Source organism: Oreochromis niloticus, linkage group LG2 (assembly GCF_001858045.2).
Source record: "Oreochromis niloticus isolate F11D_XX linkage group LG2, O_niloticus_UMD_NMBU, whole genome shotgun sequence".
NCBI lineage: Eukaryota > Metazoa > Chordata > Actinopteri > Cichliformes > Cichlidae > Oreochromis > Oreochromis niloticus.
The window spans coordinates 18,185,455-18,200,885 of NC_031966.2; the positions used below are offsets into that span (position 1 = coordinate 18,185,455).

The window sequence follows — 15,431 nt, forward strand, 5'->3', positions numbered from 1 at the left end:
GTTTTCATCTTCCACACTCAGCCCAGAGTAGATATCTAATTTATTCCCTAGCATTTTTGCCTTGACCTAATCTCACTCAAGCAAAGAAATGGATTCCCACCTTCTCTAGAAAATGGATATGGGTGTAAATAATATGCCTGGACACTTTCTGAAAAGCCTTAATCCCAAGAAAACAAACCTGATTGAAGCAGGCCCACCTGATTTGCGTTCAGGAAAACTAGATAATCAAAATGCAAAACAGCCTTTGATAGAAAAATTAGCCAAGTTCTAACATCAAATCCCCGACAAACAACATCAGCAAATTCGCCTCCTGAACTTTTATTTGTATTCAGTGTTTGGGTTTTTAATGTAATCACAGTGCATTCGGGGCTCCATCAATGAGCTATTCTGATTTACGTCAGGCTGAATCAGACTAACTGCTTAGAGGTCTGCAGACATCATGAATGAGAAAAGGACCCACACACTGAACGCATTAGGGGTCCTACCATCGCCTTAGACAGCGGTACAATGGGTAAGGGAGGCGAGATAAAGGAAGGGGATAACAGGGGTGAATGAATTGCTGACGTTGATCAGGCAGAGAAGAAGGGCAGAGTGGGAGAAAAGAAAGGAGGAGGCCCAAGACACTGGCCACACAGGGCATGAGGGAATGGGGGGCTTTGAGAGGCCTACACTCGGTCATAGCCCATTAGCCCGGTTGGGTGAAAATGCTACAGCTCATTACATGCTCTGCCTCTGTTGTGTGGATGAACAATGCACAATTACGCTATCCTGCTGCTTCTCTAGCCATACTGCTGCATGCCTCTGAGGCGGCTGATATTGCTGCTATAGTGGCTCGCTTGCCAACAGCCCCCGTGCTCATCAAACATCCCATACATGGACTCCCTAATGCAAATTCAGGTTTATGTGTAGAAACAAAAGTGCTGTTTGAATGTGCTAAAATAAAAAGGGGAGAAGCAGGAAGGTCTACTCACCATCGGGGTGTACAAAACAATGGCACAATGCAGCATTTGTGTGAGTAATATAATGACTAATGTCTAATCCACCTTCCTTAAATTGTATTAAATGGCAGACATGCAACAAATGGATAATTCTTTTCTTTTCTGCCGAATTAAGTTTCACTAAGTGTAAGAATTATCGCGAATCCAGGTGCAGTCTGAAAATATAGATCCAAGTGTAAGAAAACTAGAGTCCCTGAAACTGCTGTGACAATATCTGCAATGCAGTGAATAAGTAAGCCCAGGATTCATCTATCCACCAGCAAATTGGTTCACTTCAAGTCTTGCTCCTTTCCACTCTACAATTATGCATGCAGAAGTTGACATTTAATCTGATGGGGAAAATGCTAACTAACATCCTCCTGCTCCCTCTTTGTTTTAGGCAAAAAACAGGACACTTGGAAAGGTCATTCTTCCCTGGTGTCAGAGCTGGCTGCTTGGAAAAGTTTCTGTTCACAGCGAGTATTGTTATGTTTCACAGAATCCCTCCCCCATTTCCCTGTCATTCAAAACGCACAACATCAGCACTCAAGAGAAAGGCCTGGGAACTCTTTTAACAATGTGGTAATAAGTCTGAAAACCCACAGTTCAACTAAAACAGGACAACGGGAAAATTAGAACCCCGATATCTATGAATTTTAATTAATACCTTTTCTCTGTGCATTTGGATAAAATTAGTTTTTGGCACACGTAACGGTCATTACAGGAGAATTGTAATTACTTTTTTCTCACTTCGTTTACTTTCCCAAAAAACATTGTGGTTTTGTTGTTCAATAACAAATCTGAAAAGAAAACAATTATTTTTCCAAATATGGATGGCAAGTCCTTTGCTATTCTTATCTGCAAGACGGAACAAATATATTGAAGCAGTGTCTATGTTTTCTTCCAGTGCATGCCAGTAGACATTGTAAATATACTTCTGTTTTAATATTCTTAAGCCACAGGGATGGCAATGGGCACATTCCTCTTGACACACACTGAATGCAACAAAGAAAATAATATTGTGAGCAAATAGATTTCACTTCCGGCCATAACAAGTCTTAGGGTTTGTATTTTTTTTTTAAATATGTAAGCTGACCTTTCCTATCCTATATTAATGTAAATACAGACATTTCCATCAAAGGCAGCAAAACCTGAATTAACGAGAGATAGTTTTGTTTTTTTTTTAATAATATTTTTTTATTATTCTTGTCCTCCCGAAGCTGTGTGAAAAGTTACCTCAGACTTGTATTACTTGATTTACATGTTTATTTCTGAAAAACCGCACCACCGCTTTGTTTCACACTCGAGAACAGCCAGACTTGGCACATAAACTTTGCTAAAAAAACTTTTTAAAAAGTGTGACCTGCTGTAATGACCACTTTAAACGTCTCAGTAAATCACTGGTGATGGTACATTTGCACACCTCTATTGTCCTCCTTGTGTTGCAGGATTTCCACTTGAGAAAACAAAATGTGGCATATTTGTGTCAGAGAGCTTAATTTGAAAAATATTAAAAAAAAACAACAACACCAGAGGAAACTCGTTTAAATGGGTAATTACGTCCACGAAGCATCGCTTGCAGGACTTAACAAGGTGCGTAATGAGGGTCCCCTTCCCCAGCGATAAACATCATCGCCATGTCCATTTTCTTCACTTTACTTTGCCATTTCTCATTTAGGGGTGGACCCATCAATGTACGAACGCAGTGCTGTCATACTTCTTTTGGCTGTCCTGTAAACACTTTGAAATTGGCATATGACTACAACCACTACCTAACTATTTTTGTTTCACAAAAACCCCTTTGGTTGGATATTTAAAGGATTTAGAAAAAAAGCTAAATTAAAGTGTATCTTCCCCAAATTAAGTAAAATTATCTCAAAAGATTGAGGAATGATTATGTCGACATGGTTTTAATTTTTTTAGCTGATTAAGTAAAATCATCTCAAAAGATTGAGGAAGAATTACGTAGATATGATTTCACTTTTCTAGCTCAGAGTAACTGTGTGCGTGCAATCTTCTACTTGTGCCTCTTACACTACGCAGTTATTTGACTCGAGATTTTTAACTACTGAATGAATTTGACGCGCTTTGAAGGACTGATTTTAAAAGACCGTCGAGATTTAAAGGAAAGATATCGAGTGGTGCAAAACTCAAAACACCATCGTTCGTCGGTGCCACCCGACACATTCACAAGTCCACAAAAGTAATCATAATATTTGTGTTTTCAAGGGGGAAGAGCATCTTGTACATGCAATAAAGAAGTGACATGATTGCTATCTGTATCGGAGTTAATACGATTTGGGCAATAAAATCTCTTCCTCATACTAATGCAGTATTTTAGACAGAAAAATAACATGTTTCAGGCTGCAGCAGTACAGGTTGAAGAAAATCACTGACATTCTATAAATAGATATCACCCCCCTTTTCCCTCCCACTCTGTCTCGCCTCAATTTTTCAGGCCTTGCCATTTTTCTACAATATAACTCCCTCTGTACAATCTTTACAAGTCACATGTGGTTAAGGATACATGCAGTGACATGTGTACATCAGATGCTGTCACTTGTGTGTTTTGACTCTTAAACTCTTTTGGCTGGATGCTCTGATCCTGACGATAGGGCGGCAACCCGGCGGGGCTGGATGCTTCTGACTGGCTGCCTGGGGTTGTTATGTCATTTCATTGTAGCTTTGCGACATCGAGAATGACACGCAGTGATGGGGTGTTGCGGGTTAGGGTCAAGGCTATAAAAACCTAACCAAGCGTAAAACTAGCACTAGTTGTACATGAACTGAAAACCATCTTGCTGAGTAATGCTGCCCCGTCTGCTACAGCTTGACCAGTTTGGTGAATTAATCGCAATCAGATATAAGAGGCCACTAAGCACATCGCGTCACACTTTTAATTTTCTTTGACAGATGCTGCTTTATTTCACCTTACAAACACTGACACTTGAAAAGCACAAGATTTCTGAAGTCTCTACCTTACAAATAACCTCTCTAAATAATTAACAGGTTCAACTGCCACTCAATCAGTGAGCTTCTGAGGCTTTTGTAGATGAAACGATTCTTTTTCAAACGGTCTGAAAATAGGAGACGTTAAAGAATGTAACATACCCCACCCAAGTCTTCCAACGCATCAAAAAATAAATAAATAAATGAAATAAAATGCAAGATCAAGGAGTTATGTATCCCTCCCCTTATTGCACGACATCTGTATAACTGTCATTTTCTCTTTCCTGACATGATTAGTATTTGACAAACTATTCAGAGTTGCAGAGGTATATCTGTGACCAGAACTAGACACCAGTAAATTTGTGACACCAAAACTGTCCTGTGAGATCAAACACTAAACATGACACAAAAATAAAAACATTTTAGCATCATTTCCACCTCAAGCCACGCGCACGACACTAAAAGTGTACTTTAAATGCAAAATTCACAGCATTGTTTGATTATTGAAAATGTTGAAATATGCTTCTCACTCCTCCTTCTCTGAGATTTCTGAGTCAGTCATAATGATGTAAATGATAATGTCACAGCCCATATTTCAAATAAATGTGACACTCCATAAGAAATATTGTGTGTGCCTGTGTATTCATGAGTACATGTGTGGGGGGAGATTGGCAGTTTCAACAGATGTGTAGTATGCACTGACAGCATGACATCTATTTTGCATGCTCAATATGACACGTCTGAATGCTCCCATGCATATTGTCCTGATGTGAAGTGATAGCAAGGGATGTGCATCCTCGCTGGAACCACTCCCTGTTGTCTTTCCTACATCAATATCAAAATGTCTTCCTTACTAACGGGAAAAACAGCAAGACTGATACGCAGATCTCTTTGCAGTTCTCTTTCTTTTTTTTTTTCTTATTTAGCATACTTTGATTGACTGTGAGTGCAAACACAAAAGGTACTTTTTTTTCTTGTTATATAACTAAAACTTGGACAGTGTATTTGAAGGAGTGTGGTGGGCATATGGATTGCTGGGTTGCTGGATGACTGCTTCAGTTATCAATTAACTTATCCTGTAAAACATACTTTTGACTGAATGCATTTTACACTGTGTAACACAATGTCAAATCACTTTTTTTTTTCAATTTTACACATCACCTTGTTCTGATAAACCCTCCCTACAAAAAAAAATCTCTTACCTGAATAAGGCTAATCGATGAAGTAAGATAACTCATTTTCCTGCTATACTCATTATCTGGAATCACAGGTGTGAGGAGCCTTAGTACACATTACAAATTCAAAAACACATTCTAGCCAAAGGCTATTTCTTTACTGTATAATTGTCTCCCCCACCAAGTGATTCACTATAATTAAGCCATGGAAGACAGCTCTATTCTCCTGTGAGCGTTCATATTAGTGCTACTACAGGCAGGTCTAACAAACATCTCACAGCTGATGCTTTTCAAAACAATGGACAGTAATGTTTAGGGATGTATATGGATGATATACTGGTCCACATTCTCACAAGGGAGAATACAATATACACAATGCAACTACAGGTATGAGGCCTTTGGGGAGACCTGTCACTGTTATCTTGGCAAAGTCTGCTGTGTGTGTGTGTGTGTGTGTGTGTGTGTGTGCCAGCATGCTTTGTCTAACGCAGGAAAAGCTCGACTCCAGCTGCTCTGACATAAGCAGGATGCTTGCTGCCCCACATAAACTAACAATAGAGGAGAACTTTCTATTGATCAAAAGCATAAATTACAAATAGATACAAACCCATATCCTGTTTCCCTCCATTAACAAACCAAATCTGACAAGGTTCTGGTGGCTATGATAATTTTAAACTACACGTTTGGAAAATAAACAAATGCAGCGACATCACTGTGTAAAAACAAAAGGCTCTTCTGCCAAGGATAAATGAATCATGGATAATTACGAGGTTGCCCTCAGGATGAAAACAATTTTTGGGGACAAAGCAGCCTTAGTAATCACAACAGTGCAGCCACTCGTGTGTCCTAGCCAGTCAATGGGATATGGGTTGAGGACTTGTGGAGTCAAGTGGTTTCAAGCCCAAGCTTTCTCATTGTAACAAAGCAATTAACAGTCATTCCACTGCTGTTTGTTTGTGCTATAAATGGCATTGTAATTATACCAAAACATTTTTTTTTAATTTAAGAGTAACATTTGTACATCCTGTATAGCCTCTGTCTCTTGAAACTGTCACAATGGGGAGCCAAGAACACAGTGACAACTGTCATTGTGCTGGGTTATCTGTTGGGGGACAAGGCATGCTCTTGATACTGTTTTCTTTACTTACTGAATCTCACACACACACTCTCTTTTCTCGGTCCAGAAAATGTGCAAATGTCGGGTCAAAGAGATGTTTGTCAACATCTAGTGGAAGAAGGAGAGAGAGGGAAGCTGCATGCTAAACAGCCCCAGCCTCTATTAGGCCAATCAACTGCCTCCAAGAAAATGAGAAAACGTGGTCGGGGCTCAGACACCTGGCACTAAGACTCAATATTCACCCTGGCTCACTCCTTATCTCTTTATCTGGCCTCACACAGCTCTATCAAGACAACTCCAAGCTTTGCATATGGAATCATCAAAATCAATCTTTCTCCTTACTTGCTCCCTCTCCCCTTTTTCATTAGGTGAAACAAATAAAGGGTGTCCTGATCCTGCGGCAAATGTGCTTTTATTGGATGCTTCAGCCAAAGAGACAGGATGCTGTTCAAGTTTTTGTTTTTTGTTTTTTTACCAGGTTAGTGGATATCCTGTTGTAGATTTTTTATGAGAGAGAGAGAGAGAAAGGTTGTGTTGACCTGCACAGCACTGCTTACCAGCTGGCACAATCGCAGCATACTGGTCACTTCATGTACCTGCTGAATCCCACACCTCTGCCTCCACTGACACAACTACATTTTTCATTCTTTCCACCTGTGTTATTCACACACACAGTCACTTGGAACCAGCTCAGACAGGCTCAGTAAATCAGCATGCCTGTAAGTAGGTCTCATTGACCTCTCACAATCCATTGGTGCCTGGATCTTTCAGGATCATCCAGTCAATATATCAATATCCATCTTGTGTTCCTTGTTTTAAGACCCCCCTACCCCCACCTTCTCCTCACTGGAATGTCAAATGGAGACTGTACTCATCATTTACAAGGGTGTGTGTGTGTGTGTATATGTGGAGCTTGCCACTGATATGAGTGGGTGTGGTAAATACTCTCATACAAATACACACACACATACAAATACAAATGTCCCCCTCTCCCATGGGATTGAGGAGAAGTGGGTCATGAAGAGAAAAAGAAAGGTTGACGAAAGAATCCAATAGACGAGTTCATACATACAAAAAAATCTATAAACTAAGGATCAGCTGGTCGGCATACACCTGTCAGCTTGAATAGCCTTTCAAGTCAGACCTTCACTGCTCTGCTGGAGCCATGCATGGTGTGTCAGGGTAATTCAATGGCTGGCTGTGCAGAGCAGCCATGCGGTAATGCTGTAGCCAAATGGACGACATACTGATTTAAGCAATGATTATTCTTTCTGTTAGCACCTGAAATGCTGTGAGGTAGAGGTGATTAGCCAGGTCAATACATCTGGCAGGTGGACAAACTCCTGTTCTTTTTTTTCAATTGCTCAGCACATAGAAATAAAAAAAAAAGAAAACAAGTGGAGTAAGAGATGCCAAATAATCCACTTTGTTAGGCCTCCAACTTCTGCTTGGCAAAGCACTCTCATCAAAGGACAGCTTCAGTGCCTCAGCACCTTAAAATGCCTTGAAGGATTCCACTCAGATCGACTGACATATTGCCATTTCAGTGGCTCAGCTTTTCCATCAATAATAGACCAACATTTCACTGGCACTGTATTCTTTGGTACAGTGGAATGCTACATATCCCTGAACCTTTTTTTTTTTTAGATATTTTTGCCCACATATACCCGTTATTTATTATCAAGCAAACTAAATACTAAAATTGCAAAAGTAACAATTTCTTTGTTTCTCCTAAACCATTGCATTTAATCACAGGAATCAGTTTCAAATTTAAAATGTATTCTAAAGTAATAGCCAAAGCAGCCCAGCCAAGGATCAAGGACAGAGCACAGTGGATTTTGTCTCACCTCTGGCAGTGGCATGCCGTTGATGATGAGGTCTGGCTGCTGCTGGTGACCCTGCCCTGTGAACGGGTGCTGATAGCCATGGTTGGGAGCTGCATTGCGTGAGTTCTGGTTCTCCACGTTGAGGAAGGTGCTCTCAGAGCGCCTGCAGCCCAGCGGCAGGGTCTGCTGGTGGTAGTCGAAGTAGTTGAGCGAGGAGGTGAGAGATGAGCAACTCACCACATTCATCTTGTCTGTCTCTTCAACGTCTCGGGGCACCAGGCGGATGTCGTTCTTGCTCAGCTTCTTCTTTTTGCTGGACTTCTTCTGGTTGCCGTATGAGTACTCCGCGACCCTGCGCAAGTAGAAGAAACTGAACAGACTCAATAAAGCAGTGTTCTGCCTTCCCCCTCCCCTGTCCATATGGTCAAAAAGTTTCCCCACCATGCCAGCAAGGACGCTGTTCAACCATGGGATAATTGCCCCTTTTCAAAGGTGGAGCAGCGCACGTAAGTGACCTTCCACTCGAAGCTTGCAGTGGAGCTGTTATCCCTTGTTTGTTTGCATTTGCATGCTCAACAATTGACATGTCACAAACAGGCAGACAATATGCAAACATGCCAAAACCACAGAAGCACAGCAAAAAGAGCACACTGATACTGAGCAGCATCGGCAGTATATGCAATCACATTCAAAGCACACATCCCACACTAATTCCATTTTTTCTTTCATTATCAAGGGAGCCCACTAGCAACACGGAGTGCAGGAGAACTGCAGATTCAAATTCATTTAGCTGCTCTCAGTGGCTGCTGCAAACTTGAACTGAGTATTTTGACTTTAACGAGAGCAAATGAGCAACACAGCCATGTTTTATCAAAGGATTCTCAGACTGGGGGAAATATCCATTCTTCACACAGCCTTGCAGTTTTCCACAGGAGAACAGATGCTAAATACTCTGCAGTGATCAGTGCAACCCTCACTAGACATATTCAAGAAAATATGTGATCCTTTTTACCACCTGCATTACCTCAAAGACTGGAAAAGGTCATTTTTAACCTTATGGCATGGGGGATATGGTTTGTTTCCCACAATAATTTGATAACAAAACTATAGCTGCCAATGAAATTTCATTACCTGAATGTATCCGATCCTTTCTGATGTCAAACATGTCTCTGCTTTACTAGGCCTCACTGACCTCTGTTCTTCTCTAAAAGGCAGCGCTTATCCTCTATCATTCCTAAAATCATACTGACTAAGAAGGTGCACCACTGTAGTTTGTCTTTTTCATTTTTTCCTTTTTTTCTTTCAGATTGCATCTTGAAACAACCCCCATTCTGCTCCTCCTTGATTCAGAGGAAAGAAAATGGGCAGCTGCAAGGGTAGAAAATGCTTCATCGCTGTTTCATTTATCATTTTAACATGTTTTCTTTCTACTTTGTGCCCACAATGAAATCTGGGAGGGAAAATCTTCAGAGTCAGAAAGACTGACAGAGGACAAGCAATAAATTGGAGACAACTGCTCCTCATATTCGAGGTGGCGACTGAGAAGCAGAGCACATCAGTGCTGATTAAAGCACCCAGCAGGGATAGTGTCGCACACTCGGAGAGCAAAGTACTGGGAGCAGTTCTGAATTTTGAATTTGTTGTTGTCTATCATTGGGGTTTTTTTCTCTGAAGAAAATGTATAACTGACATTAAAAAAATGTGAGAAACGTTTCTGTCAAGATGTCAATAAATAGATTTCCCAGTATTTCCAAACAGGCTCAAATAAAAACACGTTTATAAAATTTTGCCAGGAGATATAAGTATCAAAAATACGGGTCAACTTTGATGGAGACATAGTTTGTGATTATATTTTCCTCTTAGAACTCTCTAGTCCAAATCCAATCTTTGCAATTAAGAGTGTTGAAACACACCTGTGATAATTTCAAGGGAACATTTTTTATACATATTTGTAGATAATTTGTAATTAACGGTGAAAAAAACAACAACAATTATTCTTAAGTCAGTTCTCACGTTTTCATGACCACTACTGCTTAAAAAAATGAAGTAACTTTAAATCAACAAAATAATGTTTGGAGCAAAATATGATTATAGCTTCAGGTTAAATTCTCAAATCCAATCTATATGTAAATTTAGTGGTAATGTGGCACGGGGAAATCAAAGCCAGAACTGATGTTCAGACTGATGAACACAACAGAATATCCGCAATGCAAGTTCAGGAACATAATAATCTGCTCCTTTCCATGAAGCAGTCTTCATAGTTAATGAGCGGGATATGACTTACATACTCTCATAGAATCTAAACTTTTTTTGTTTTTTATATTATATTTATATTTATATTATTATACTTTTTGTAGTGAAAAGCAGAGGGGAGCCTGAATGATCCTTGAGGACTATCCATAATCACACTAGATTAAAGCTGATAACAGCCAATCAGCCACGGTGGAGGTTAAATAATAAATGTCTGGGTCTGCTATTGAGCCAGTGGGGCGTTAATTGTCCGGCAACACATCCGCAAATTGAACATGACAGTTGAACCATCATATTTATGAGTCAATTGGTTACAATGAAAGAATTAAATCCATCAATCATGTTCCGCTAACACGGAACAGTGGGCCTTAGCGAATGTTTCTGATTTAATGCAGTAGAGATTATTTAGATATAACTCAATTTCAGCTGTGGAAAGAAATCTGCTGTCCTCAGATTAGAAGCCTTTACATGCTGCATAACAAAAGCAATGCACTGACAACTGACAGGTTCAAGCGTGATTGCGAACACATAAAATATCTCTCTCTCTCTCTCGCTCTCTCTCTCCCTCTTGCATACACAAATCTATACATCCATACACACAAACACGCACGGGCTTTAGTCAGTACCTGCAGTTGTACGTCCGGATCTCCTTGTTATCCCTCTTGCACTTGACCGCCACAAAAATCATGGTGATAAACAGGATAGCTGCGATAGAGCCCAAAGCGATGATGAAGATGAGAGACAAGTTGACAGGTCCTATAGACTCCTGCGCACTGAGGTCTGGAGAGAGGTACACCACTATATAGGCCGAAGAGGACAGGGAGGGCTTGCCGTGATCCCTCGCCACAACTGTGATTTCGTAGGTGGATTTGGCGTTTTCTCCAAACATTTTGGTGGAGCGAATCTCTCCGTTCACCTGGTCGATTTCAAAGAAAGTCCTGTCTCCCTCTGAGATAGTGTAGGTCAGCCGCCCGTTCTCCCCCTCATCATAGTCGTCAGCTTTAATTTGGGTCACCATGTAACCCTTCGCAGCGTTTCTTGGGATAGAAACTTCCGCTGTGCCATTAACCAGCGGAGGGTTTGTCATAACAGGTGTGTTGTCGTTGACATCCAACACGACGATGCGCACTGTTGCGTTACTTGATAAAGACGGATTGCCGTTGTCTCTGGCCAGCACTTTGAAATCAAAAGTCCTAGTGTATTCATGATCAAACGACCTCATTGAATAAATGCGGCCTGATGGGTTTATGCTGACATATGTGTTTACATCCATGTGCTTAATCTCACCAGGGACTATTGAGTATGAAACTGTGCCATTCATCCCCAGATCAGGGTCTTCAGCTGATACCGTTAGCAGGCATGAGCCAGGGAGGTTGTTTTCCATCACCATCTCTTGATAGTGTGGCTTAAGAAAGTGGGGAGGGTTGTCGTTTTCATCTGTGACTTTTACTACCAACGACTTTGTGGCGCGTAAAGGGGGGATGCCACTGTCCTCTGCTTGGATGGTCAGGTTGTATGTGTCCTTTTGCTCTCTGTCCAGCCTGCCATCAACAAGTATAGTGGAAAAGCTCTCATATTCTTGCAGTCTGAAAGGAACATTACCCTGCAGCCTGCACTGCACTTTGCCGTTTGCCCCAGAATCCTTATCTGACACCCTTACCAGCGCAATGACATATCCACGCTGCGCGTTTTCACTAACTTCCACCATCTCTGTGTTCAGTGAGAGTAAACTGATGACAGGTGGGTTATCGTTAGTATCCATCACATTCACGGTGACTTTGCAGTGAGCTGGGATAGAGTTTGGACCTAAATCTTTGGCTTGGACGTCGATTTCATATATTTGCGTCGTTTCATAATCCAAATCACCAATGACAGTGATAACCCCGGTTCTGGGGTCAATTTTGAAAGCATCCCTCGTTTTCTCGGTGACGTAACTGTTGAACGAGTACAAGACCTCTCCATTAGTGCCTTCGTCGGGATCCGTTGCATTCAAGTCTATGACTAATGAATTACGGGGGGAATTCTCCATCACATTAACTGTATACACTGGCTCGTCAAAAACGGGGTTGTTATCATTAGAATCAATTACTTTAATATTTAACTGGACCGCACCTATCTTTGGTGGGTCTCCTCCATCTTCTGCGCTGATTTCATATGTATAGTGGGACTGAGTCTCCCTGTCTAACGATTTTTGCACAACAAGCTCAGCAATTTTCGACCCATCCCCTCTGGTCTTTATTTCTAGTCCGAAAAGCTCATTTGGAGTGATAGAATATGATTGCACTCCAAAGATCCCCGAGTCCGGATCGCTTGCCCCCTCTAGGGGAAACCTGGTACCAGGGGAAGCATTCTCAGAAATTTCTATGTCAATGTGGCTCGTAGGGAATCTGGGTGCGTTATCGTTCAAATCCTCAATTTCAACTTTGATGACACAGATCTCCATAGAGTTTGACATCACTTCTAGGGATATAATGCACTTTGGGTTTTGTCGACAAAATACGTCCCGATCTATTTTCTGTTGGGCTGTAAGAATTCCTGCTGGACTCAGTTCAACATATCCAGGATGTGAATTGGATATGACCCTCAAGTACGGGGGCTGCGGTGCAATCTGAAATCCTTGCTTTAGTGCGTCGTTTGTCACGTTTCCTATCACTGACCCGGCCCTCATCTCCTCGTTTATTCCATACTTTAAATTGATAACAGCTTCAGTCCCGACCCAAAAAAGGAGGAACACAGCAGTTAATTGTATTAATTCCATCTCCTTCGTTTGCATTGTACCTGTTGACTTTTCCTGTGCCTAACAAAGACCTTGATAATTACGCACAGAGGTACACGTCAGAGAAAACTGGAAACATTATGCAAATTAACCATCTCATTAAAATGTCCAAAAAGTGTCTGAGTGATGAAAATCTCTTATGTATGCAAATTATATCTAGGTGTGAAAGCTAAAATTCTAACAAGTGCCTTAGCCTATTTCACTCTCCACAGGCAGGGAACATCCTCTGGTCTACTGCAGCGGACGAAACACTGGGGATGACAGATCTGTGAAAACATGCTGAATCTTCTCACAGTACTGATTTAGTCGAATAAATCCGTGCTGCTCTTATCAAGCGGCAAAGTGGTCTTACACAGGACTCGTGCGATGAACCGTCCATTTTCAAGTGGGCTGGAACTAGAAAAAAAAATGTTCGGACTGCATAGACACAAAATTCCTTTGAGTAAGTCCACAATTTAAAAGAATCTTCTGTGTAGATAAAGTAAAGGAGCTCAAAAGTCCGTGTTAAAATTTCAGCCTTTATCCCAGTCAATATTTAAGTCGCATTCTGGATAAACATCTTGTTTTGTGCAATTTAATACAGGCAGTGATCAAATTTCCTTATCGATAGACAGCTATAGGCTTTAAAACTGCATTTGATGAAAAAATAAAATAAAATAAAGAATCAGCAGTCGCAAAATAATTCAACAGCCTAAGTCCGGATATCTTTGCTTAAAGAAAAAGAGGGTGCAATTGCAGGAATGTCTCATCACATCACTCAAGTCCCGATTACCTTTTTATTTCCAGCAGATTTAGTCTTTCGTCCCCTCCGTAAGTCTTCAAGCTTTTACTTACTAATTAATTTCCTTCTGTGTCAGTTGGAAAAGGCTTCACATATCCCGATTATTAGTCCATGCAACACAGAGAAAAAAAGAAAAAAAAAATCCGATGAAAATGTAGCCAAAAGCCTGTGGGAGGAAACCTTGTCAGAGCACTACTGTATGTTCAAAACGTATTTCATGTTTAGCTGCAGCAAACTGAAGCACAGTCGCCTATATCCAGCCTGGTTGAGGCAGAAAAAAAGAAATCACTACTCGTTGCCAGAAGGCTGTCTAGTTGACTCCAACAAGCGCTCCTCTCGCTTCACTGGTGCACACTGGCGAACTCTCAGCTCCGAGGCGAGCGCTCGGTCTGAGGACCCGCAATCCCCTCAGCCAATCAGGGGTTACACAGGAGGGCTGGAGCTGCTGGTGGGTGGGGCAAAGTACAGCAATGAAACGCGGCCAACTACCTGTTCTCCTGCAGATGGACGACTCAACGGGCAATTACATCGTACACGCCGAAACACGAAGCTGAGTATTAGATGATCGTTAGAATGCGGTTCCAAATGTAGGGTCTGGGGACCCATGGGGGTCTTTGAAAAGACTCCCATGAGTGCCACAGACAAGAGTAACAGGCTAATTTCTTCCAGCAGAAGCGGAGAAGAGAAGCTACGGATAAGTTTTCACAGATTTGTCCTTGCGTTCCTCTCTGCTGTTGTGCTCCATTAAATGTAACAAGTCATATTTTACTATACAGATCTTCAACAGGAGAATACTCGCTCTTATTTTTGACTTTTGTTAGAGACAAGAGGTGATACGTCAAGGTGTGGCCACCTCTGTGCCAGAGCAGACATTGCAACTACTAGACAGTGTTTACTGTTGGCTTATACTGCATATTTTAGAGTCAGCCACGGCCCGCTGATCTATAGCCCACAACCGTTGCAAGTGCACGCATCGTGTTGCATCATTTAGACCCTAGACGTGGCTGTCATGCATTTAATGTTCTGAACTTCAGCAACACCGGGCACCACGGTGAGGCAATTTCCAATAATGAACAAATATTATAGGCCTAGATGATGGCTTCCATGTAACAACAAGCTGGGGGGAAATCTTGCCACGGGCCAAATCAATAGTAACTCAGATTTATATATAATAAAAAGAAATTCGAAAAAATTCGAAAGCTTTTACCCCACGAACGATCACAGCCAGTTGTCTGTTTCATACCTGCTTGATGCTAGCGTTATTATATTTTTTATTATTGCTATTAGTTAATTATTTTTATTAAATACTTTGTAATGAACACGAGAACGATAGAAAGCCTACAACAGAGTGTTTTTAATCATAGAGATAATGATTTTTATTACGCCATTTAATGGCTGTAAATATTAAACCTTTTGTTAATAAGGTCAGTAATGAGTTGGGTTCACCGTGACCTTCATCCTACAGCTAATGGTTTTAGGAAAAGTAACAACACATTCAAAGCGCCTCTTGTGCTATCTCCACAATGGCTAATTGACATTATGGCTCCTTCTAATGCGACCAGTTTACTACCGTTAAATCT

The 15,431-nt window shown here is 41.2% G+C and overlaps 1 protein-coding gene across 8 annotated transcripts in view; it reads right to left on the reverse strand.

Annotated features, from left to right (window-relative positions):
* Positions 1–14,263, reverse strand: part of pcdh19 (protocadherin 19) — a 52,292-nt gene extending 38,029 nt beyond the window's left edge. The window contains exons 1-2 of one of the 8 annotated variants that reach the window (XM_019364484.2): positions 10,921–14,263; positions 8,282–8,414 (exon numbers count right to left, since the gene is read on the reverse strand). In XM_019364484.2, the coding sequence (XP_019220029.1) occupies positions 8,282–8,414; positions 10,921–13,067 (2,280 nt within the window). In that variant the 5' untranslated portion in view covers positions 13,068–14,263. Of the gene's footprint in view, positions 1–8,065; positions 8,415–10,920 lie in introns of all 8 variants that reach the window. The other 7 variants (XM_025910789.1, XM_019364485.2, XM_013271319.3 and 4 more) reach the window with 7 other exon arrangements.
* Between the last annotated feature and the right edge of the window lie 1,168 nt (positions 14,264–15,431).